Raw genomic sequence first — 23,936 nt, 5'->3', positions numbered from 1 at the left:
GGGAGGCCTCATCACTGTCTACAGCTTCCTCACGAGGGGGAGTGGAGAGGCAGGCGTCAATCTATTCTCTTTAGTGACCAGCAATAGGACCTGAGGGAATGGTGTCAAGCTGTGACAGGGGAGGTTCAGGCTGGACATCAGGAAGAGGTTCTTCACCGAGAGGGTTGTCGCACACTGGAACAGGCTCCCCAGGGACATAGTCGTGGCACCGAGCCTGTCGGAGTTTAAGAAGCGTTTGGACTGTGCTCTCAGTCATATGGTCTGAATTTTTGGGTGGAGCCAGGAGTTGGACTCGATGATCCTTGTGGGTCCCTTCCAACTTGGGATATTCTGTGGTTCTATAGTTGTAGAGAGTGATCAGGTCTCCCCTCGGCCTCCTTTTCCCTAAACTACAACAGGCCCAGTTCCCCAAGTCACTCCTCATATGTCTTGTTTTCTAGTCCTTTCACCAGCTTTGTTGCTCTTCTCTGAACACATTTCATGACTCAATGTCCTACTTGTAGCATGGGGCTCAAAACTAAACACAGTTCTCAAGGTGTCGTCTCACTAGTGGCAAGTACTGAGGGACAATCACTTCCTTAGGCCTGCTGATTACTTGATTTCTGATGCAGGCCAGGATGGCATTGGCTTTCTTGGCCAACTGGGCACACTGCTGACTCACGTTCATTTGGCTCCCAACCAGCACAGCACCCTCAGGTCCTTTCCTGCCAGGCAACTTTTCAGGCACTCTTCCCTGAGCCTATACCACTGCATGGCATTATTATGACTGAAATGTAGCACTCAAGACTTACTGAGTGCCATACAACTGGAAACAGCCCATTGATCCAGCCTGTCCAGATTCCTCTGCCAAGCCTTCCAACCCTCAAGCAGATCAACTTCCCACCCAACTTGGTGTTGCCTGCAGACTTACTGAGGGTGCACTCAATCCCCTCATCAAGTTTGTTGTTAAAAATGTTAAACAAAACTGCCCCCAGTACAGAGCCCTGGGGAGCACCACTTGTGGCTGGCTGCCAACTGGATTTGACTCCATTCACTGTGACCCTTTGGGCCTGGCCACCCAGACAGGTTTTAATCCAGCTGGCAGTATGTCTGGCCAAGCCATGAGCAGCCAGTTTCTCCAGGAGAGGGCTGTGGGAAACAACATCAAATGTTTTGCTAAAGTCTAAGTAAACAACATCCACAGCCTGTTCCTCATGCACTCAGCAGGTCATCTTATCAGAGAAAGAGATCAGGTTAGTCAATCAGGACCTGCTTTCCATAAATGTGATAAAGATGTGATAAGATGTGGTAAACACTGATTAGATATGCCGAACACTGAAGAGCTCTCCCCACAAAGGGTGTGTTCTAATTTCTCTGTCTGCTGCTTTCTAATTTATCTGTCCAAATATCTACTTAAAATTTTTATTTCATGTGCGTCTGAAAAGCTTTAAAAATGATAGTAGTGATTATTGCTGCTTTCCCTAGCCCACTTTTTCTGACTGCACATGTAGACCTTAAGCCCGTATGTCATCACAGTCAGAAGGTAAGTTGACAAAAAAAAAGAGTAATGAGTAGCATGTGTGACAAAAATAGTGTAATCATTCTCCACATTAATTGACGTGAAGATTCAAGATCTGTCCTCATCAGCGCTAGCAATTTCAGACTGATAATGGTCAGGTGGGAACCTTACTAGAGGGGGAAAAAAAAAAAAAAGTAGTGATGTCCATAGGGAATCAACAAATGTCTTTGCTCATTGCATATTTTTACATTTATTTAGTTTCAGGTTTTGAACTTCTTCAATTTCTATCAAAATCTCATTGATTTCTAGGTTCTGGATTTTTATTTAACATTTTAAAAACAGACTTAACGCCATTCCCATTTCTGAAAACACATTTACAATTACTTTGACCTATACCTTTATGTCTGTATGAAAGTATAAAATGAAAATATCACAAAATACCACTCCAAGGTATTCATTGGCACTTCCTTAGATCTTCAATAGCAAAAACAAAACAAAAACAAAACAAAAAAAAACCACCAAACCCACCAAAAACAGCTGGGTAATATGCTATGCAAAACTGTTCTCCTTGTCATCATAGTGCAAGTAATTTGGTGGTGTCAGCTGAGTTCATATTGCAAAACTAGCACATAGAAATCACTAGCACTGTTGGTTTCTTTACTCAGGAGAGCCTTGGAGTTAACTTGTCTAGAAACTGAAACCTTCCACCTCTAGACATTATGTCTCCTCCAGGCCACACATGAAATGACTTACGGAGGCAATGTGGAGAGCTTCATATAGTGGCAGCCTGCCTAACGCATTGCTGTGGACAGGGAGATTTTCACATTGATGCTTTGCTAACCTGCCAGCCTACTAAATGGCTGTGTGATTCTCCTTCCTATTTCCTCTTAACATTCATAGATAATTTCTCTGATTTGTATTTGGTAGCTAATTAATTTTTTTTTTTTTGTCTCCTAAGGTTATAAAAGATGTGTGCAGCAACTGTACAGGCACTGTAGACTCCGATGGGCCGTTGTCTAGTTCTCCAGTACACAAGACAGAACTGGAAAAGGTAAAGTTATCAAACTGATAATGCTAACTTCCACAAAAGCTGAAATTGGATTTAGTTTCTGGATTTGATGCACAAACTTCTTCTTGTTATACCATACTCTAGGGAGGTTATAGATAACTATTTGCTGATTTGTGTTGCTGTTTTAAAATACTACCCCCTGCATTCTCTTAATTTATTTGGATATGTGTGTATATCCTACAGAGTTAAAAATTCTGCCCTGTCTATTCATTTGGTCATGAACAACCAACAGACTGTCTTGTGTCCAATATCAGCTTCTCTTGAGCTGCTAAATGGTGCAGACCAAATAGCTGTGCTGTGTGAGCTGCATTGCAGAGACACTCTCTGTATAGTGCAAAGTGCAAGCAAGGCTGTAACACTCAGGGAAGAATAGCCGAAAATTATAGAGGAGTTTTGAGGGGAAGTCTTGTCTTTTTGAGAATTTAATTCTCAAAATTGAGAAAAGATCTCCCTAGGCATGCTGTCAGTTTCAGCAGACCCTTTCAAGTGTTTGTCCCTTAACACAAAAACTTGTAAGAAGCTACCACAAGTAGTTGTCTCTGCTTCCTTTACCCAGCAAGATATTTGAGCAAGAATTAGGAAGGAGAACAACTCTGCAGTGAATGGTCAGTACTTTACCAGCACTGATTAAGCCCCTCCTGTGTTAAGGCATCCACATGAGCAAATGCCTCTGTAGGCCCTACTTAAAAGTCCTACTGACAAAGGCTTTATCACCAATTTCCTGGGAAGGAAAATCTTTTTACTGTACTTTCAAATACGGAGTTAATTTGTAGTTTCTGTGCTATTCTAAAGCCTATATGGTAGTACTAAAAAAACCAAACAAACAAAACAAACAAACAAACAAAACTTTTTACAAACTTAAGTTTGTCTTCAAGTGGATTGGTGCTTAGAAAGTGGTTTACTTCATAGCAAGCATACTTTTACTTTGACTCATGACACTTAATTTGATGAAGGTGACATTATATGGCAGCTTTCTTTGTCCTTGCAGAAGTTGTCATCTGAGAGGCCAAGTTCAGATGGGGAGGGTGCTGTGGAAAACGGCATCACTACAGTGTGCAACGGAAAAGAACAAGGTAAGTCTCAAATGTTGGATGCTTGCTGTAAAGAGTGTCTGCAAATACAGAGATAGTAAAATAGGTATTGATTTTTATTTTTTTAAATAGGTAGTAATGCTTTTGAATTGTTATTGTGCGGGTAAAATCAATATAATTAGTACAAGTAAATAGAATACAGAAATTTCAACTTGGCCTTTTTGTGTATTCAAAAGTACATTTTTTTTCAGGACAAGCGCAACCACTATAAGCGTCTAACAGTTGCTTGTGGTAATTGTATACAGCAGCAACATGAATAGTGAATGTAGATTTTAAGCAAAAAAAAGCTATCACTGAATACTAGAAAGACAGAATTGTGCATATTATATATATATGTATGTATAGACATATGTCAGTCTATATGCATGTATTTATACACACATGTAAAAATGAGTACTATGTATGATTATATATATTAACATATTAAAATATACCTAATCCTGTAATATCAGGTTTATATAATCATATAATTTTACACATGCTACTTTGGAGCTGTGCATATTTTGTATTCTTTATAATCTGACAAAGGCACATCCCAAACCCAGAGGGAATTTTTTCTGAGTTATATGTAAAAAACTCAACCCCTATACTTCCATCCCCACATCTCACTCTCCTCCCCAAAACAAAGAAACCTCTGTGACTTCCTTAGCTTGCTGTGTAGCAATGGTATCATTTAGATACACAAAACTGACATTTTTCTACAGCTGTGAAGATGAGGGTAATGTGAGCCGCAGAGAACACAATGTGTCAATACTGGCTTTGGTGCCAGCCCTGTCTCGCCTTTTGACTCTCTCACTGTCTTCTTCCTGTGTCGTTTTCCAACATTTCCTGACCATAAATATTTTTTACATACCCAACAGTATGGCACAATGCCAGCTATGGTGGTTTGTAGAAGTTGCAGCACATGGTCAGATTCCACAGCAAGAAGTCTTCCACTTAGCTTTCAAAAAGCTCAGTACTGTTTTAACCTCTGGAGCCTGCTGAGCACCTCAGTGAATGGGTGTTGTCCAAGATGTCCAAAAGTGGCTGGTAGCTCAGGTGGGCTGCAGGAAGCATGCTGTTGGAGCATGTACTGCTAGAAAGCCAGCACACCTCAAGATTTCTCAAGAGGGGTAATTAAAAATACCATTTGCTTTGAAAATTATGACCTTCAACTGTGTAGTAATAATATTAACAGGCATTAGTAACTACAAAGAGATTAAAATATTTTAAGTGGTTCTGGGTGAAGTTGCAATATTTTTAATTGGTTTTAAACAATGGAAAGGAAATACTTAAGTGAGCTTGCTTTGCTGTACATCACCCATAGACCAGCCTTTCTGCCACTCTTAACCAGCTTCTTGTTTTGCTGTGGGAAAGAGAAGAGAAGAAAAGGCTTTTGTGACAAAAATCACTTGCAGTCATGCAATCAGTATATCCCTGAGACTCTAAAACATAGTCATGAAGGCCTTGTTTCTGCTGCCTCTCAGTTCTACAGCAGAATAAAATAGCTCCCTCAACCATGGGAGTTTGTTTCATGTTTGGAAAGCTCTAGGTAAGTTGTAAACAGCCTTTCCTTAGGAAGAGAGATTTGGACCTTTGCTTGCACACACTGCATTGATGTTTGCTGGAGCAAAAGCTATCCACTCCCCAAAAGCACCTTTTCCCCCTCAGCACTGCACATAGCAGGTGGCAGATTTATTTGTACAGTCTTGGCTACAGATACAATTTCTAAATTGTTTTCCATGTTTGCTAACAATTAAACTAAACATGATAAATTGTGCCATTGTGAGTCCCAAACTGCTACTCTGTTTTCCGTGCATTCTTCTTCCCAGTTCATCAGTTCATAATTATTTTTCATGTGAACATTTTGTCCTATTTCTCTTCGGTTTACACAAGTCCATAACCACTAAATGTTCTGTTTTGGGGAAGTAGCAAAGGGAGTTGGTAGGTCAGGGATAAACTTAGAGCAGCTCAATCAGTAACTATTTTAAATGTATCAAAATCATAAATCAGTGCAAGTTCATGGGTAAATTTGCTACCCTGACAGTTATCAGAGTAACTTTTGCTCTGTTGATGGAATTCAAATCCACTGAACATCGTTTCTGAAATGAAGACGATTTCTTTTGGGGGGGTTCTGTTTTGCAAATAAAAGATTTTTTTTCTTCTTTTTTAATTCTTTTTGGCTTTAGAAACTTTTTTCCTTATTTTTCAACTAGTTAGTTAGGGTTTTAGTCAGGTAGGCACTTCTTAAAATGATATCCGTTGTCTTTGCCATGTTACCTTCAGTAGCTCACCATGGTTCAATGCATACAGCTGTAATTTTACTAGTAACATGTTAATGGAAGCATAGAGTGGCAGTTGACAAAAATCCCTCCTTTCAGCAAGCTTTTTCTTGTAAGCCTGCAAGATAGCAAAAAGTGTGAACTTTTAATCATTGAATGCTTATACTGATCCCACTAATTTAATTGTTAATTGCTAATTTATAAGTCTTGTCTTTCTAAAAGGCCCATTGTGTTTATATTCCTTAACGGCAGGACCAATTTTGCTAGGCAAGCATATTCTGTCTTTGTTAAATACTTAACTGTTGAAATATTTTGAGGTAAATGTTTAGAATGGTGACTGATCATCTGGCTTGATTTTTATTCTTGTGTATATGAGGTAAGTAGTTCATGCATATTGATAAGTTAGATGATGACTGTTTTGGAAAGAAATTTTAAACTTGATTAAATTAAATTGAATTAGAAGCTTGATTTTTGTTTTTCTGGATATCTGGACTACTATTTTTACTCAGGTTCCCTCTGTTGATTGGATAATTTAAACCCACTAAAATACATGCTTTTGCTTTCTTCATAGTGAAGAGGAAAAAAAGTTCAAAATCAGAAGCCAAGGGCACTGTGACAAAAGTAACAGGGAAAAAGATAACGAAGATCATAGGTTTAGGAAAGAAAAAGCCATCAACAGATGAACAGACCTCATCAGCTGAAGAAGATGTTCCAACATGTGGTAAGTGATTTTTCTATTTAAGTCTGAACTGCAGCTTGTGACTAAAATTTTGTAAAATTCTAAGCTAGAAATTCCTATGAAGTTTACTTTAACTGCTGTAATTCTTACCCCCACATCAGAAGGATGCACCTGATGAAAGAGGAGGAGAGTGATCAAGAGCTTATCACTTGAAAAGAGACTAGAAGTGCTTGACTTTTTTAATAAAATGGTAGCACAGGCTCTGAGGGAAATGAGCTGTTTTCAAACAAACAGGTACAAAATGAATATAGACTAGATTATAAAATAAATTTACGCTACGATTTAGAATAAGGTTCTTGGGAAGGCACCAGGTCTTTTTTTGATGAGGTTATATGCGATGGCAGTCATGAGAGCAGTCAACTGGCCTCAGCTAAAGAGATTTGACTGTAGGTGTGGTTCCCAAAGTGGTACATAGGGGCAAAACTTGAATGAAGTAACAAATTTAGAGTAAGCTATTTTAACTGATAATGTTGACTATTCCTAATGACAACTGTACTGCTTGGCAACACCAATAAAGTATATTTAAAAAAAACATCCAGAAAATGCCTATGTTATGTATCTGAGCCGTTAATGTTTGCTTACCACTTAGGACTTTGTGTAATGCATTTAGCTGATGTCATCACAGCTCTGCTATTTTCAAACAACACAATATATTTACATTCTCCTGTTTTCCAATATTAAGTAACACCTATTTATTTGAATAAAGTTGATCTCACTCTTCTTCCAGCCTTCTCCAAAAATGTTCCATAGCAAGATAGTTGTGAATCAGTTGCACTGGATTTTGAATTTGGATTTGCCTGTTCCCCTTTAGTTGATTAGGAAAACTCTGGAAAACACAGAAATCTGTGATTAGGCAGCAGCTGGCAGAACTCCTTCGTGCACAAAGTGTGATGGATGCTTACCCAGTGTGAAAGAAGCAGATCCGTAGACCACCAGCAAGAACTTCATAGATGGCAGGTGGCTCTCAAGCCACACTTTGGGAATCATTCCCATAAGCAATCTGTGATTAAATAAGTGTGTGCATATATGTCCATACATCATCTAAGTACAGATGTGATTTATCAAGCAAAAGAACAGCTGGTAAAAGCTGTGTCCAGCCAGATGCATTGTCCGAAGCATCTGGCTTCCATAAAACCTCTAACTTCCTGGGTCTCATAGTCTGTTGATTATTTCATATTATGTGATATGTTAACCACAGCTGTGCAATAATTCCTAGTACTTCTATCATTATTTCAGAAATGGACATAAATACAGCCATTACTATTGTCTGCATTTGGCTCTACTCTACACCACTTGCAAATTTTATAGAAAAATATATTGTAAGTGTCTAGGCTTTGGTCATTGCAGGAAGTCTTTGCAAAAGGAGTTTCTCACTACCAGAAATTTGGCTGAGTGCAATACCCTCTGGGAGGTTGCTCCATAGTTGAAGGCTTTTACACTTTAGAAGGCTCTGCCTACCATGAACAAAGGGAAAAGCGCAGCCGGGCTGCAGCGGACACCCAGCTAGAGTGGAAATGGAAACCCACCTGCACTTGGACTCACGGCAAAGTTCTTCCCTACAGTATCACTGGTCTTCGGCCACCTGGACTAAGATGAAGTGATAATGCCCCAACTGGAAACACACTCAAGGCATTTTGGTCATGTCAAGCTCTGAAGCTTTAAGTAGAGATATTGTGGAGGACAAGTATGCAGTCCTGATTAATTAAGTGAAGTATGAGAGTTTGGAAGAGTTTTTTTTTTAGAGCTGCACTGGGAGCAGAGATGGGGGAAAAGTACTGTCTGAAAAAAGGACTCTCTCCAAAACAAGCCAGCTGGCTTGCACATGAAGGGTTTTCCATTTCTAGGGATTCTATTATAATGCACAGCTATACAGGTTTTTGTTACAGGAGGAGGAAGGAGAGTTGGAGTGTGATCATCACAAGGAGCCAAAATCACAGGATTGTGCACATCCTCCTTTTTTATGGCACCTTCCAAGATGTGCGCAATTCTGATCTGCTATATCCTGTTGGATCAAGCTTTGACATTGGAATCATAATGTTGGAAGGGAAATCCAGAAAAAATAATGATAGGTCATAGTTTTAATGAAAACCAAAGAGATAGTTATCCAATATGATTAAGTGCTTAAACGAAAATCAGACCTGAGAAAGAAGAATTTTTTTTTTTTAAATAAATTCTGGCCTGTACAAGGTATTATTTGTCTCTGTACATGCTGTATTCAAATAACTGTAATTTGGAAGCAAAAGATAGTTGGAGGATTTTTTTGTTTGCCTTTTTTTTTTTTTTTTCTATTTACAAGTGAAACAAGACAGCAATATTGGACGTTCATTTCCTGATTTTAACATCTGAGTCTGGAATGATTGTCGCTGTGGGACAGGGAAGGAAAGACACTCCCCATTTTCTGACTCTATATACCTAGATACTGTCTGCATCTGTTATAGAGCATGATATGAAAAGCAGAGTTTATTTAAAATGCAATTTAGTCATGAAATTTTGATTTGTTCTAAGGGTATTGTAGTATCCTTGGGAAAAAAAAAAAGAGAGAGAGAAGAAAAAAAAAGTTTGTGTAAACCGTAGTTAAATTTTATATGTATTTATTTCTTGATTTTTAAGCCAATATTAATTTTTAGTTCTGTTGGCATCAGTAGTGACCCTTTAAATTCTTCTTTAGAAGTGTTGCATTCTTCTTTCTAAATGAAATCAGAACAGGTAACATCATTGTGTACAGTTAACTGTGCTAATTGTTCCTTCTGGCAAAGCAGAATGAACTGTCATTGAGTGGAAGGAGCTAAGTAGGTCTTTGGGACTCTGACCGTGGATGTTACAGAAGCCAGCCCATCACCTGATTATATAAAAGGAACTGTGGTTTTCCCAGAAAATTTGGGCAGTCACAGTTATCAAAACCATTATACACTAAGAAAGTGGTTCTTTTATGAAAAAGCTGTGTGAGCACATCAGCTGTGTATGTACTTGTTACTACTCTCCCTCTTCACTTCTTACTAAAGTCTTGGGGTTTGGTGAGCTCCTGCTCACCCAGCCACTGCAGTGACTGACACAGAAAGCCATTTGCAGGTGAGCAGGATCACATCTTTATATGCTTTTTGGGGGCAAGGTCATTTACTTGTCTTCATAAAATCCGTCTGGGCTTCCTATTGTAAGAGCAATAAGTTGTTTAAGTTCTAGCATTACATTGAAAAGTAAGTTGTAGTGTTCTTTTTTTTTTTTTTCCAGAAAAAAAAAGTCAGGAGTAAAACATCTCACATTTCATTTCATTGCAGGATATCTCAATGTGCTCTCAAATAACCGTTGGCGTGAGCGCTGGTGCCGAGTGAAAGATAATAAACTCATTTTCCACAAGGACAGGACAGATCTGAAGACACACATTGTTTCTATCCCTCTCCGTGGCTGTGAAGTCATTCCAGGACTGGATTCAAAGCATCCCCTGACCTTCCGGCTGCTTCGGAACGGGCAGGAGGTTGCTGTGCTTGAGGTGCTGTGGCTGCTAATGGCTATGACTTGTAGGGACTACCACAAGCTAAATTAGAGAATCACTTCCATACTAACTTGCCGCTTGAAAAATCTTTGGAATAATATTATTACTGAGATGGATAATAAATACTGGAGGGAGAAAAAGAAAAAAGAATTATAGGCAAAGGGGGAACTGAGATTTAGGGCCAAGTTGCATAATGCAGTTCAGAAATCTCTTTAAGATTTTTTTTCCCTGCATTGGTGTTCCATTGACTTGGTACTAAAATCTCTGTGATCCTTCTCTAGGCACACTTTTGTATCAGAGTTACAATCACTTTGGGTAAATAACTTATCAATAATTAAATAATGGACCATGGTTGATGGGAACTCTCACGATCTTAACCCTCATTTGTCTGCTGCTTACATGAACTACTTTTGTTCAGCCTGAATTCCAGTTACTGTAGCTCTACAGTAAGAAAAGACATTATGCCAGCAACTCGGTGAGTCTCTTTATACACTGCATGTATATTCAGTGACATACTTCTAGCACCACAGAAGTCATACCTTCACCCATGTTAGCTGCACAGTAACTATGTGCCTGGATGGATGGGAGCAGAGAAGAGCTCAGTGGTAGTCCTTGCAGCCTGGACAACTGCTGATCTGACCTGGGGAAGGATCCAGGCTGATGGGATCCCAGTTCTAAAACAGTAGGCAACTGCTGATGACTGGCAAACTGGTATCGGAAACCCATCTGATCTAGAAAATTGCCTTCAGTGGCTATGTCTAGTCTTATTTAGAGCATTTAACATCTCTGCCACAAATTCAAGTGCAAGATGTGATTGAAAAGCCAAAATGAAGTTAAACAATTATGTCAGATCTTGTTTTCAGATCTTGTCAAAACTGAACTTTGAAAAGTGATTTTTGCAGGGGGCTGTATTCATTATATTTTGAAAGCTGAAATGCAAAGCCACTTAAAGTGAAGCAGAGTGAAGATTTAGCAGGAAGGCAACCTTTTGTTTTCATTGGCACAACAGGCACTTTGACCACTTTGGCTTTCCCACTGCAGGTCATACTATTCTCATGTCCTTGCAAAAAGTCCTATTGCATGTGAGCAGTTCAGAGAATTTGAAAAACTAGAAAGCAGCTGAAGGAGCTATGAAAGGCCAAGAAATGTTAAAAAAAATTAATAATAATAATTTAGAAACCACACTCTTTCTTTTTTCCCACCCTTTTTAAAATTATTTATTTTGCTGCTCTTTAACTTCGCAATTGGTGACTTGAAGTAAAATATGATTTAAAAAAAATATATTTTAACAGTATTTGTTTTTACTTGTGCCACTAGGAAAATAAATGCCATCAGCTAGACAAATGCAAGTGGAATTTTTCAAAAAACAAAGCTAAAACTTCTTCTACTGTTTCATTATTTTCTTTCCTTGTTTCTACTTGGCAATAATACTTTATTCTCAGGATTCATCCTAACTAAAATCCCCCAGCCTATCCTAGGAAAATAATTCTGTTACAGTTTTCAATTTTCTGAGGTCTAATATAAGCATGACGTGAATTTAAATCAACTAGCCGTAAGTGATTATTTTTTCTTCATTTATGGAGATTGCCCACTTCGTATTGCATCATAACTGACGAGCACATGGCTTACTTAAAGTGCACTTCTAGCAAAGCAGATTTAGTGAGAAATACTGGGTTTTCTAACTTCAGCAGAAGAAAGCCAGAGCTTCTCATATAATATGGTAGCAATTTGTCAGCCAAGAAGAATGCAACATTTTGAAATAATTCTATGACAACCCCAATTTAGTGGCTGACTAAAGACCTTATGTATGCTTCTCCTTGCAGGCATCCTCCTCTGAAGACATGGGCAGATGGATAGGGATGTTGCTGGCAGAAACAGGATCTTCAACAGACCCTGGAGCTCTGCACTATGACTACATCGACGTGGAAATGACGGCAAGCGTCATCCAGGCTGCAAAACAGACCTTCTGGTGAGAGGCATTCAGCTGCCCGCGTGTTTTCAGTACTGTGAGAATTTATATCTGTACGTTAACTCTGGTGCCAACAGAGCTTATCAAATCCCCCCAGCCCTTTACCAGATTTTGAAATCCTTAAGTGTCTCAGGATCACAGCATGATAGCTGTGTTTAAGATTATCTTGTTGGCATCCTGCTAAAGTTCTGTAAAAACGCGAACACAATCCAACTTTACTCAAATCTTGACTCATTTTTCATTTTTTTTAAAGTAAGTCTCCTTATTAAATGCTATATTTTAATATTTTATTTTGATTGAAGCCTTGGAGTTATCACTAGAAGAGGACAAATGCTGAAAAGTAAATAACTATGCATCTATGCAGTTTAAAATTATTTACTTCTTGGCTATATTAATATTTGTATCTGAACAGAACCACTAAAAATGTGCAGCAAATTTACATCTTGAGTAGTCACCTTCTCGGTGTTTCCTTCTTAAGTTCTTTTTTGATTAATTAAAAACTTAGTCAAGCTCCAGTTCAATTTATTTCTAGTTTTTAATTTAGGAGGTAGAAATTGGGAAGGAGTCTTGGGTACAGCCCAGAAATTCTGTTTAAAATGCAAATCACTCCAGTGAATTCCCCATCACCAATCCTGTGTTGAAAAAAGTAATCCATACTTAGCATATAGAGTGATTTACATGTTCAAAGTAAATTAATTAACTAATTTTGGCATTAAAGCAGTCTCTGGTGGGATGAGACTGTCATTTTTCCTTGGCTAGATAAGATTGTTTAGAAATGGGAACGAGGGAACTAGTGGGACAGACGACATCTCCTGCTGCAGACGTACTCCGTGGTTTGCTGGGGTCACAAGAGGGGTGGCCTGGCAAGACAGTTTGCAGAGGCGTCATCCCTCATCTCTGCCAAATGAGACTTCCTTCAAATTCCACAAATATGGAATTCGCGTGACAATACGTTAGAGAATCACACCCATCTGCCTGTCATAACTTTAAACAGACTGAATATGAAAAAAAAAAGGCAAAAGCTTCAGAGTTTTCCAAAAGAAGGCTCTTCTTCCATTAGCTAGGTGTTAAAAGAGCTTTAGCAAGGGAAAATGCAGTTTCATTCAGGATCTAGCTTGAACTTCTTTTGATAGGAAATGACTCAATGTTACCACAATCCCAGTTTTGCAAAAAAACAGATAATTTTGATAGAATCAAAATGCACTTCGCTTATAGACTTATATTAATATTTGAAGTTAATAGGGTTCAAAAAGTTTATCCTGTGTTGACGTGTATTTTTGCTTCGGTCATCATCTCGCAATAACCACATTTAAGAACGAAACAGAATGGAAACCTTTTCCCCTTGAATATTGCTTGGCTTTCGTTCTCTGAACAAATGTGATATTAATTGGAGCCAAGTGAAAAAACATATGCAACTAAACCACATGTTAGAAAGGAATGTCAAACAACTTGCAAAATAGCAGAATTCCCCTATTAAGAATTAGTTAAAATTCATTGGGTGTCTTAAAAAGACTGTAAGAGCTTGTCAATAAGCAAGTAGAGTAGCCATCTGCTGATTTTCAACTACTAGAAAATAAGGAGAAATGACAATGATGCTTGTGTAAACAAAATATTATTGCCACTCTTTATAGGACAAATATCAATATTCCAAATTAACAACAGTTATCATTACAGCATTGGTTATCATTCAGTCACTTCAATTTATTGGTTATTCTTTTCCTGAGACTGTTACTGTGCCAAGTGATTGGCTCTTCATTAATAATCCCATCAATTTTCTGTATGTAAATCGTTAGGCATCTAGGAAAGGCTGAATAAAAGTTGTTTCCAAATTTTTTTTCCATTGGCTTTCCCATCTAGCAGTTTCAGAATACAATTAATTTACAAGGATATATCTGTAAACTGGTTTAGAAAGGCTTAGTGAAATAATGCTTATGAAGCGTTTGCAGATACTTACATAAATGTTAGCTTACTGTGGTGGTGGAAACAGTTAGTGCAGGTGCATCAGATGTTGTTAATGAATATCCCAGTTTTCAGACTTGGCTATTATGCATTACTCTCAATGAAGCTACTTAAATAAATAAATAAATAAAGCTACAATAAGAGCTCCAAATGCAGTCCTTCAGACTAACCAGAAACACTTGAGTAATGTTCTTCATTAAGAGGAGCAGTAAACAAATGCAGCCCTTTAATAATGTCTAATGGAGTATGAGATATGATAAACACTTTTATCATGGCATTTATCTTAGGCTCTTTACTGTTTGTTTGTTTTAACAAGAAAAGCTTCTGGCTAATGATTATTCCACCCATGCACTACCTGTGCATTCACTGGGGCTGTGGCAGACCTAAGAGGCTCGCACTCAACCAGGCAGGTTCATCCCTCCTGTGAACCTGGCTCTCCCATGGCTCAGGTGAGCCATAGCTGGATGAGGTCTGTCTCTCTCTGAATAACAAATTCAGTAACTATATGTTATTCCAAAGCCAAAAGAAAGCGAATGTTGAAACCACAGAACTTTTGAGCTCCAGCCAGCACTACAGAAGACCCTCTCAGGTTTAGTAGGGCTTTGTCATATTTTATGAATATCACCACAGAGCCTGAATGGTCCCATTGTTTGAGATGGAAAGCTTTGTTTTGCTGTTCACATATACCTGAATCTGTAGGAATTATTTGGGATCTCACTTGATACCTCATTCAATTTCAGAGGTTGCTAGAAAGGAAAACTAACTCTTGAGGTCATTATTGCTATTGGGCCTGATTCTGTCAGTTTCTGCGTTGTTAGATCTTTGCTCCCAACACAAAGCCCACTGTAGTCTGTGATATTCTTCAGAATTCCAGTAACACAAGCTACAAGATAGATTTGGGAAGAGAAAACAAAAGGAAAAATATATATCCCTTTTGAAGCATTCAGAGGGCTCACATCCACTGCGTGAAACATAGCAATAATGAGAATATGGAATATTTGCGTGCAGTTACCCAGACAGAGAGCTGGGACGCATAGTGCCATTGTGCAAACTCTACCTAGCCAGAAGTTCTGACGTGGACATGAAAAATCCCCACAATTTGGGGAATAAATTATTCTGCAAATTTTGATGGATGTGTTGACTCAGATTTTATCCAAGTTCCACTTCTTTTTTCATTTTTTTTTGCTGGATTTAATTATTGTTCCTCCGGATTCCAAGTTCTCATCCCCCCAGACATGCGTGCACTCAGAAACACCTGCTTCTCGCCCATGCAGACAACAAGGGAACATTTATGTGACACTGGCAAGCTGGTTTATAACATAGATCAGCAGGTTCCCATGTAAACATGCCACTGAGCAGTTACAGCTGTTGCCATCCTGGCTTTCACACCGCCTTATCCCCGCTGTAAGAATACAGTACAGAAACATATGGTGTAATATTGGCTGCTAGCAGTAACATGTGAGTAGCAAAGGGAAAACTGTCCTCAGCTTTCCTGCAGATGGAGAGAAGATATGTGCTTCCAGACTACAAAATCAGATACAGGGAACATACCACTGAATCATCATTTAGACTCAGTTCAAGTGCTGTTTTTTATTATTTTTATTTCACTTTTTTCAGTTTTATGAACAGGCGAGTTATATCCACAAATCCGTACCGGGGAAGCACTGCCAATGGCTACGCATGTCCGAGTGGAATGGCACTTCATTATGATGATGTTCCCTGCATAAATGGATCGGTAAGAATTGAATTTACACAGAACAAATGGTTTGCATGTGTTGAATGCATGGACATCTGAAAATTATATTATCTAAAAAGGCCCAGTGGGCAGTTTCCAAATGAAGTCCTATTTTTTTGACTGGGGACTGCAAACTTCTCTCACACCTATAGGGTATTAGGGGCGTGGGACATCTTGCTCACATTAACCTGCATGTGAGCCAGCGTGCATTTAGAAAGCAGTTGCCTGTTGACGATTTGTTGCCAGGTCCTTGAATACAGTACCGTCTTAAGAAGGTATTTTTCAGTCACACTGGACCTGGCAAAATTGAGTACTCAGTTACACCAGGCATTTTGTTGGTCTCAGTTGAAAACAAACAAACAAACAAACAAAAAACCAGAACACTTTTCCATCCTTGGGGCTGTGTTCCTCATGAGAGCAGGTACTGCAGATCCCAAAGGAGAGCCACAGGGCTCACTTCCATCCTTCTAACTTGCAGAGCTGATCATAGGCAGCTGTGTAATAGCACTTAACACATAATGGATATTAACCCAAAGTAATACATGGTCCTCAAGGAAATTTACAGGCGAGATATGGAAGCCCTTAAGTTGGGCTGCTTCATAAAGGTCCCCACTAAGGCTGAGCTCAGAAGAATTCATTGCTTCAAAGTGCTAAGCGGACTGCAAGTACAGGCCTCCATCATGTCTTAGTAATGTCAGAAAGATGGTAGGAAAAAACCCTGTTGGGAACTGCACGCAACAGCATGGGGGGGTGAGTAGTCTCTGTGTGTAGTTCTTGGATGTGCTTAAGCCTTTGTATGAGTAGCATACTGCCACAGCCAGGATGGATTAAGGAAGGATATTTGGCAACCAGGCCTTTGGTTTCTTTTAAGATTAATTGAATGAATCACTGGAGTATTGTTTTTGAGCTTTCCATTTTCTGAAGAAAAAAAAAAAAAAAAAGGAAATGGACAAATGGCCTATAGCTATTTTAGATAGTTAGCTCAGAATAATAATCCTCCAGCAAAGAAAATGTAATACTAACATTCCAGCAGCTGGTATTCACTGGAAAGACATACAACCTGAAGAAAAAAAAAAAAAAAAGGAAAAAAAAAAGCCAACAATTCTTAGCTTCAGCTAGCTGTTAGGCATTATTACTTTTACCAACTTATGTAGCAGATTTACAGACCATGAGTATCCCTTGTTAACACATTCTCCTTGTGTTAACACAGTCTCCTTGTGCCCTCTCAGTGTTAGAGATAAAAACTGATGGTACAATATGTGAACAGGGAGAGTGCTAGGATAGCACTGGCTTGCTCATCCTATTTGAAATGCAAAGGCTATAAACCATGTAATGCAATGCTTCCTTTCCACACTGTGCCGTCTCCCACCTTACTAAGTAGTTAGCTTCAAGTGTGGGCAATAAGCATATGCTTACTAAATGCAGAGGGCTTGCTATGGTCAAAAATCTTACTAATGTTTTAATTTCATTTAGGTTCTGCATGATGTATTGTTTACTAACTGCCAAAGTGTGTATGTTGCAGTGGGAACCAGAAGATGGCTTTCCTTCTTCCCGTAGCAGGAACATTGGAGAAGAAATGCTTTATGATAATGCAGGCCTGTACGATAACTTGCCGTCTCCAAAAATCTTTGCACGCTATCCGCCAGCTGACAGAAAAGCCAATAGGTTATCTACTGACAAACTCTCCTCTAACCATTACAAACACCCTGTCTCATCCAATCTGTCTTCTGCTCAGTCTGTCACTAATACCTCTGCTGTGGGGAGGGGATCGGTCTCGCAGGTACTGTACTATTTAATACTTGACAAAACTTTTTTTGTTTTTTGTCTGTTCTGTTTATCTGGTTGTTATCTTAAGAATGTTGGGCTATTTCAGTCAATCTGAGCACTGAAGTGCTTGGGGTTTAGCTATAAGTTACTGGCCTTAAAACAGTTTTGCTAAGTTGTAAATTCTGCTGTGGAAGCATTGTCTCCTCGTGGCACATGGGGAAGGCCTTCCCCACAAGCTCTTGACAATTTACAGATTGCAGATAACATCAAAAAATAAAATACAGCCTTCCAAACTTAACCTGGATGCATATTGAGACACCTTCTATCTCCTTAGGCAAGGAATAATGACTAGAAAAAAAAAAAAAGTGATATATGGCTTGGTTGTGACAGCAATTTGGTTGTGACAGCCTGTAGCCAGTCTCCGAAAGCTGGTCATTGGCATAAGCCTGTCAAAGTATCACAGAGATGCGTGGCTTTCAGTCTAATCTGAAACTGCACAGTTAGATAAGAGTTATTTCCCTTGTGTCAGGTACCTGTTGTATTGTGCATTAACTTAAACCCTACAAAAACCTCATATTCAAATAATAGCATTAGTGAAGTTGCAGAATCAAAGATGGGGCTTCTGCAATAAATTTCCATGATTCTAGGCTGCTGCAGCAGGCTTCTCATTGCACTCTCAGTTCAGTCCTCAAAAGCTTTTAGAAGCAGGTGAAGATACTGTGTCACGGGTATGCCTCGTGCCTGGCTAACGCTTTCCGGATTGAAACACCAGGAGTAGGCAAGACAGCATTTCTCATCCTAGGTTTCAGTCCATACTGCTCCCCTTGGATGTGAAACATACTTTTTCTTGTAATTTTATAGAATCATAGAATCATTTAAGGTTGGAAAAAGACCTCCAAGATCATCTGGTCCTGTCTAGCCATTATAAGAGTTTGCCTTTTTTTAAGTAAGAAAACTTTTAACTAGTAGCTAGAGATTGTAGAAGAGGAAGTTAATGCATTAACTCCTAATATTTTAAAATGTGTAATAATTTTATCATTTAAAAAAATAAATAAATAAATCCACATACCATGGTGTTGGAAAGACCATATAGTAAATAAGAAGGTGTCGAATTTTTGTATGGCAAACCCTGTTGGGTCTTTCTGTATGCAATTAACTTTGAAAAACCTGTGTTTCAAGAATCTTTACTGTGTGAAATTATTTTGAGGTAAAACTCTTCTGCCTCATAATGACTTAGTACAGTAAATGCCAGAGTTTTGAATAATTTGGAAACCAGGATATCACTAGGGATGGGGTGCTCATCCACTCATTATCCTGTGTTTCCTGGTGTTTTCACTTCTGGAATCCTGCTAAGCAAGCAGCTTTCAGAGACTAAATTCCTGAAGGATGCGCCATCTCCAGCTGGATCAATGCAGTCTGTAAAGGTTCTTTGATACGGCAACTTTTTTTTTTTTTTTTTGGTCAAGCTTTGCCCTTGATGAAAGGATAACTGCAGTGCTAGTGGCACAGGAATAGCCAGAGACCATTTGTACTTTTGTTTTCAAACAGTTTAAAGGCAAGAAACCTCCTGCGACTGCTAATGGGATCACGGGAAAAGTGAGAACATTAAACAGCCAACCAAAGAAACCTGAGTCAGTGTCCTGTGTGAAGCGCACAGCGTCCAGTAAGTATATCTCCTCACTGGTGCCACTGTGAATGCAGACATGAGGGTACCCAAGGCAGCTGTCTTCTTGGCAGATGATAAAGAACCACTAAGTTTTAATTCAGTGGCTGAGAGACTAGGCAGGAGATGCCCACCAAGATTTTGAATAGGAGATACTGTGTACATCTGTGACACAATGTTACTCCAGCCATGCCATGAGATAAAAGGTTGTCATGGGCTGAATGATAAATATGAAATGTGGCCCTGTGGCTGCAAAAAGTCATGAGAGCAGAAGGAAAAAAAATCAGTAATGATTCTTCATTTGAGGCAAAGAGTAATTCTGTATTCCTGTTTAAGACCAGGATGAGAAGCTAGGAAAGATGTTAGAACATTATATTGTTCATAAGCAGAATTACTGCTATCTTTAATGAAAAAGAAAAAGGTACAACAAAATAATGAAGACAACTATAAAGCTCAAAAGCTTCCTTAGATGAGATTTCAATCCATAAACAGCAAATTCAGAACATGGATTCTTCTGGGCAGGTAGATTGCCTGTAGGTAATATGAAAATATGCTTCCTGAGATGAAGGCTCAGTAAAGGAATTTTAGGAAGAAAGGAAATTATGAGGAGAAACGTGTCTAATTCCCAATACTATAATTTTTAGCAATTAAAAACAAGCCTCACAATGACAGTTTTCCTTAACGAAGAAGAGACAAAAAAAGAGTTATAATTTTCAAGATATAGATTCCAAAATTTGGCTTCTGCCAATGAAGGAATGAACATGGCTTTTTCAGCTCATGGTAATTTTTTAAGAAGTCGTGGACTTAACTGGAACATGGGAAAGTTGGGTTAGACTTTAGGAAAAAAAAAAAGTGTATTCCTAACTGCACAGGTCAATTTGTACTGGAATAGATTGTTGGAGTAAAGGTATCTCAGATGCTAAAGACCAATTAAAACTGGTTAGACAACTGTTGGTCAGGAATGGTTTAAGTGAAGTTGACTGCCTTCAAATATGCAGACTAACTGATCTGTGTGGTGACCTATTTCCTTTGAGTCTGCAGCTGGAGCAGAGGTATAGAAGTGGCTGTGAAATAAATTAGAACACATATGTGAGCCAGGAAAAGAAAGCATTTGTATGGAAAATTATAAAATCAAATAAAAGAAGAAAGAAAGCTCTTAAGTATCATTGTGTTCTGTTCAGTCAGGTGAGAAAAGATGTGTGTTGTAGGTACTTGAAGTAGAAATGGAAAATAGGTAAAAATAGCAACCAAGAAGGTTTTTCTTTGACCACTTCCAATTAAAAATCAAGGGTTCAGAGATAAAGAGAAGCTTCCTTTTCTTCCTCTGAACTACAGAGAAGGGCAACGCCATTTTTAAAAAACAATGTGCTAGAAAATAACTGGTATTTCTCATCTTTCACGTATAAACTAGAGAACAAACTATGTGTCCCATAGCATTTCTGTAGCTGCGCTTCAGAGCTCAGCAGGAATCACAGACCTTCAGAAAAAGCCCGTGGAAGAGTGGCGTTAAACCAGTTTCTCAAAACATGAAGTGCTTCGTGCGATGTTCAGATCTAGGGCATAGTTTGGGGTTTTATTGTTATTTTAACCAAGTCACTGAGGCAATGAGCTGCCTGAACAGCTGAGGAAGCATCTGTACAAAAACATCTATGCCACAAAACCCTGATTAACCCAAAGTTAAATTGAGAAAACTACATTTTTTTGTGTCTCCCATTTTAAACTGTGATCAAAATTTGAATGGGAGCAGGCAAATGAAATAAATAACTGCCATCTAATATGTACAGATGCAGAACAGTACAAATATGGCAAAAATCGTGTGGAGGCAGATGCAAAGAGGTTACAGAGCAAAGAGGAGGAACTGCTAAAGAAGAAGGAAGCTCTCCGGAATAGGCTGGCCCAGCTCCGAAAAGAAAGAAAAGATCTACGCGCTGCCATTGAAGTCAATGCTGGTATGAGGTGTTTTTTTGTGCTGAATCCTGCCCACGGTAGGCTTAATTTCCCAGCCTTGCACTGTGGGACGAAGGTGTGGTTCTACACGAGGTTTGGCTTTGATGTTAAACTATACTCTGTAATGTCCATATTTGTTTGGCTTTGATGTTAAACTATACTCTGTAATATCTATATTTGTTTTTTATACATATATACATACATAATGTATGAATATATGTGTGTATATATATGAATTGATGTGTATATATACATATATATACCTATGAGCTAACAGTGATGGGGACTTAAGCAGAACACAGGAATAATTTTATTGTGACTAGCTAATTATATTTTCATGACATGGGAGAATAACAAAACAAATACTGATTTGCAACTAGACCAGAAATCTTGGGAAGCAACCTGAAAGAAAGCATTTGGTTTCTATTACTAGATTTTTACATGGAAAGATGTTTTTTTGCAAAATATGCAACATTTTTGTGAAGTCATTGATTTTTTTTGAACTCTTGTTCTTTACTTTCTTAAAAAGAAAAAAATTTTTGAAAGTGTCAGTTTAAGCTCGTTGTTGAAATAACATTTCTGTGGATGACAGGCAGGAAGACCCAAGTAATTCTTGAAGACAAGTTAAAGAAGCTGGAAGAGGAATGTAAGGCAAAGGAGGCTGAGCGTGTAAACCTGGAGCTAGAACTCACTGAGGTGAAGGAGAGCCTTAAGAAAGCCTTGGCTGGTGGCATCACACTGGGCTTGGCTATTGAGCCCAAGTCAGGAACATCAAGCCCACAGGTATGCCAGTCCACTGAATATGCAAAACCTAGTACCATGGGTTAGAAGGGCTCCAGTAAAATGGATGTGAAGTGAGAGTTTTCAAAAAGTTTGTTAAGCACACGAAATAACAACAGAATTAATTATTTCCTTTCTGCATTACTTGCATTCTTCACTTACATCTGGTGTACTTTCTAGAGCAATGGGAGCAGGAAGACATGGGAATCACAGGTACTATGTATGTAGCTATTATTTGTGATACGATAAGGCACAAAAGTCGATGCCTCATTGTCCTTAATGTTTGCAAGAGCATAAACTGAGACATTGCTCCATCCTAAGGAAAGTTTTAAATGCACCAAATCATCATGCAGTGGCTGAGACCTGCTTGTTTTGGTCCCACTGTCACCCTTTGCAATGGCTGCATCTCACACATTCCTGATGGAGTGTGGCAACCTGGCTCATGCTATGGAGCTGTGCCAGAAGCAGCTGGGTAGCTGTATTAGAGGGATCTAAGAGAGATGTCAATTCCTCCCTATGACCCATTGTTACTTTATGACAGAAAATGAACTTTAATTTTCATCACAGAACACAGAATTTGTATTTTTTTCTTTTGTTCTAGCCCCGTTTTCATTTATTCAACATTATCATGAGTATGATTTCTTTAAAAATAGTTTCTGGATTTCTAAGTCTAGATGAATAATACTGCCTGTGTGACTATTTGGAGGAAACTCAAGGTAGGGTTTTCACTCTTTATTAGTCTCCAATTTTCAAGCACCGAACTTTGGAAAACTCTCCAATCTCCAGTTGTGATACCAGTGATACCGAGTGCTCAATACCTGTGAACAGCGCAGCAGCTCTGAAGCGACCTCCTTCATCAAATAATTCTCCATGTCGAGGCCATGTACTTCGAAAAGCAAAGGTGAGAAGATGTGTAGCTTTCTTTCTCTGTCCTTCTTACTTTTTTTTGTAAAAAAAAAAAAAGTCTTATTTGCATGTAGAGGGACAGAGGTAGAGAGTGGGAAAGATAGGTTCCTTCTGCTTCTGTTGGTAAAATTTAGGTTTAAGAAGAGACTCTACAATATCTAGATTATTTGTATTACTTTATAAATACTGCATGCTCGTCCTCCAGTCAGGGTTGGTTTCGGGGAATTGTTTGCAGAAGAATTGATAAGTACTTTGACAGACAGATTTAGTTCTACTTCCCTCTCTTTCCCTGTTTTTCTCTGCTCCTTTATAAATTTAATTTGTGAGGTAAGTGGTGTGTGGTGTAGACAGTCCATCCAAAATCCACTAAGTTACACTAACCAGTATAGCTGAAAGTTACAGTAAGTGTTCTGATGCAACACATTTTCAGGTTTGGTATTTGCCAGCTGACACAGAACAGAATGGTTCTGCATTACAGTAATTGAAAGTGCATTATGCAATTTAACTACTCTTAATGTACATGTCAAGTAGAAATTAATTTAATGTAATCTCACAAGATCAGGCTGAAATTTGCATTCTTGTATTGTTACAGTTTTTTTTTCAAGTTTTGTGCTTTACGTTCAATGAGATTTGCATGACCATTGGGCTAAACTTGCCAGCAACATAGGCATGTGGGCAGCATATAACCAAGGGTGACAGTAATAGCACTGCCCCGAGCTGTTGTTGATTTAGTAGTTCACTGCTAATTGTAATTATAAACAATAATAATCTTAGACATCTGTCTTCTTTGTAGTCCCTTTCTGTTCTCAAAATAATAAAATACTCTGCAAAATAGGGATTTTTTAAGTAACTTTCATTAAAAGCAGTTAGTCTTCATTGATAATACACATTTATAGTGATAAATGTGTCAGGCATAAGTCTGGCACCTAAATATACTAGATTATAAAACATCATCAGCTCACCAAATGATTTGATTTTATGACACATCCCAGTTTCTCCCTGTGTTTCTCCCAGCCCCCATTAAGCTCTCTACACTGCCCAAGCCATGAACTAATTCTCATG

The 23,936-nt window shown here is 38.6% G+C and overlaps 1 protein-coding gene across 6 annotated transcripts in view; it reads left to right on the top strand.

Moving 5' to 3' along the window:
• Positions 1 to 23,936, top strand: part of AFAP1 (actin filament associated protein 1) — a 116,486-nt gene that overhangs the window by 88,841 nt on the left and 3,709 nt on the right. For 3 of the 6 annotated variants that reach the window (XM_040556909.1, XM_040556911.1, XM_040556908.1), the window contains exons 7-17: positions 2,457 to 2,549; positions 3,556 to 3,640; positions 6,491 to 6,640; positions 9,934 to 10,145; positions 11,972 to 12,117; positions 15,694 to 15,811; positions 17,334 to 17,591; positions 19,127 to 19,241; positions 21,026 to 21,190; positions 21,781 to 21,971; positions 22,708 to 22,869. In XM_040556909.1, the coding sequence (XP_040412843.1) occupies positions 2,457 to 2,549; positions 3,556 to 3,640; positions 6,491 to 6,640; positions 9,934 to 10,145; positions 11,972 to 12,117; positions 15,694 to 15,811; positions 17,334 to 17,591; positions 19,127 to 19,241; positions 21,026 to 21,190; positions 21,781 to 21,971; positions 22,708 to 22,869 (1,695 nt within the window). The remainder of the gene's footprint in view (positions 1 to 2,456; positions 2,550 to 3,555; positions 3,641 to 6,490; positions 6,641 to 9,933; positions 10,146 to 11,971; positions 12,118 to 15,693; positions 15,812 to 17,333; positions 17,592 to 19,126; positions 19,242 to 21,025; positions 21,191 to 21,780; positions 21,972 to 22,707; positions 22,870 to 23,936) is intronic. The other 3 variants (XM_040556913.1, XM_040556912.1, XM_040556914.1) reach the window with 1 other exon arrangement.

Source organism: Cygnus olor, chromosome 4, assembly GCF_009769625.2.
Source record: "Cygnus olor isolate bCygOlo1 chromosome 4, bCygOlo1.pri.v2, whole genome shotgun sequence".
Lineage (NCBI taxonomy): Eukaryota > Metazoa > Chordata > Aves > Anseriformes > Anatidae > Cygnus > Cygnus olor.
This window is presented reverse-complemented; position numbering and strand designations above follow the sequence as displayed.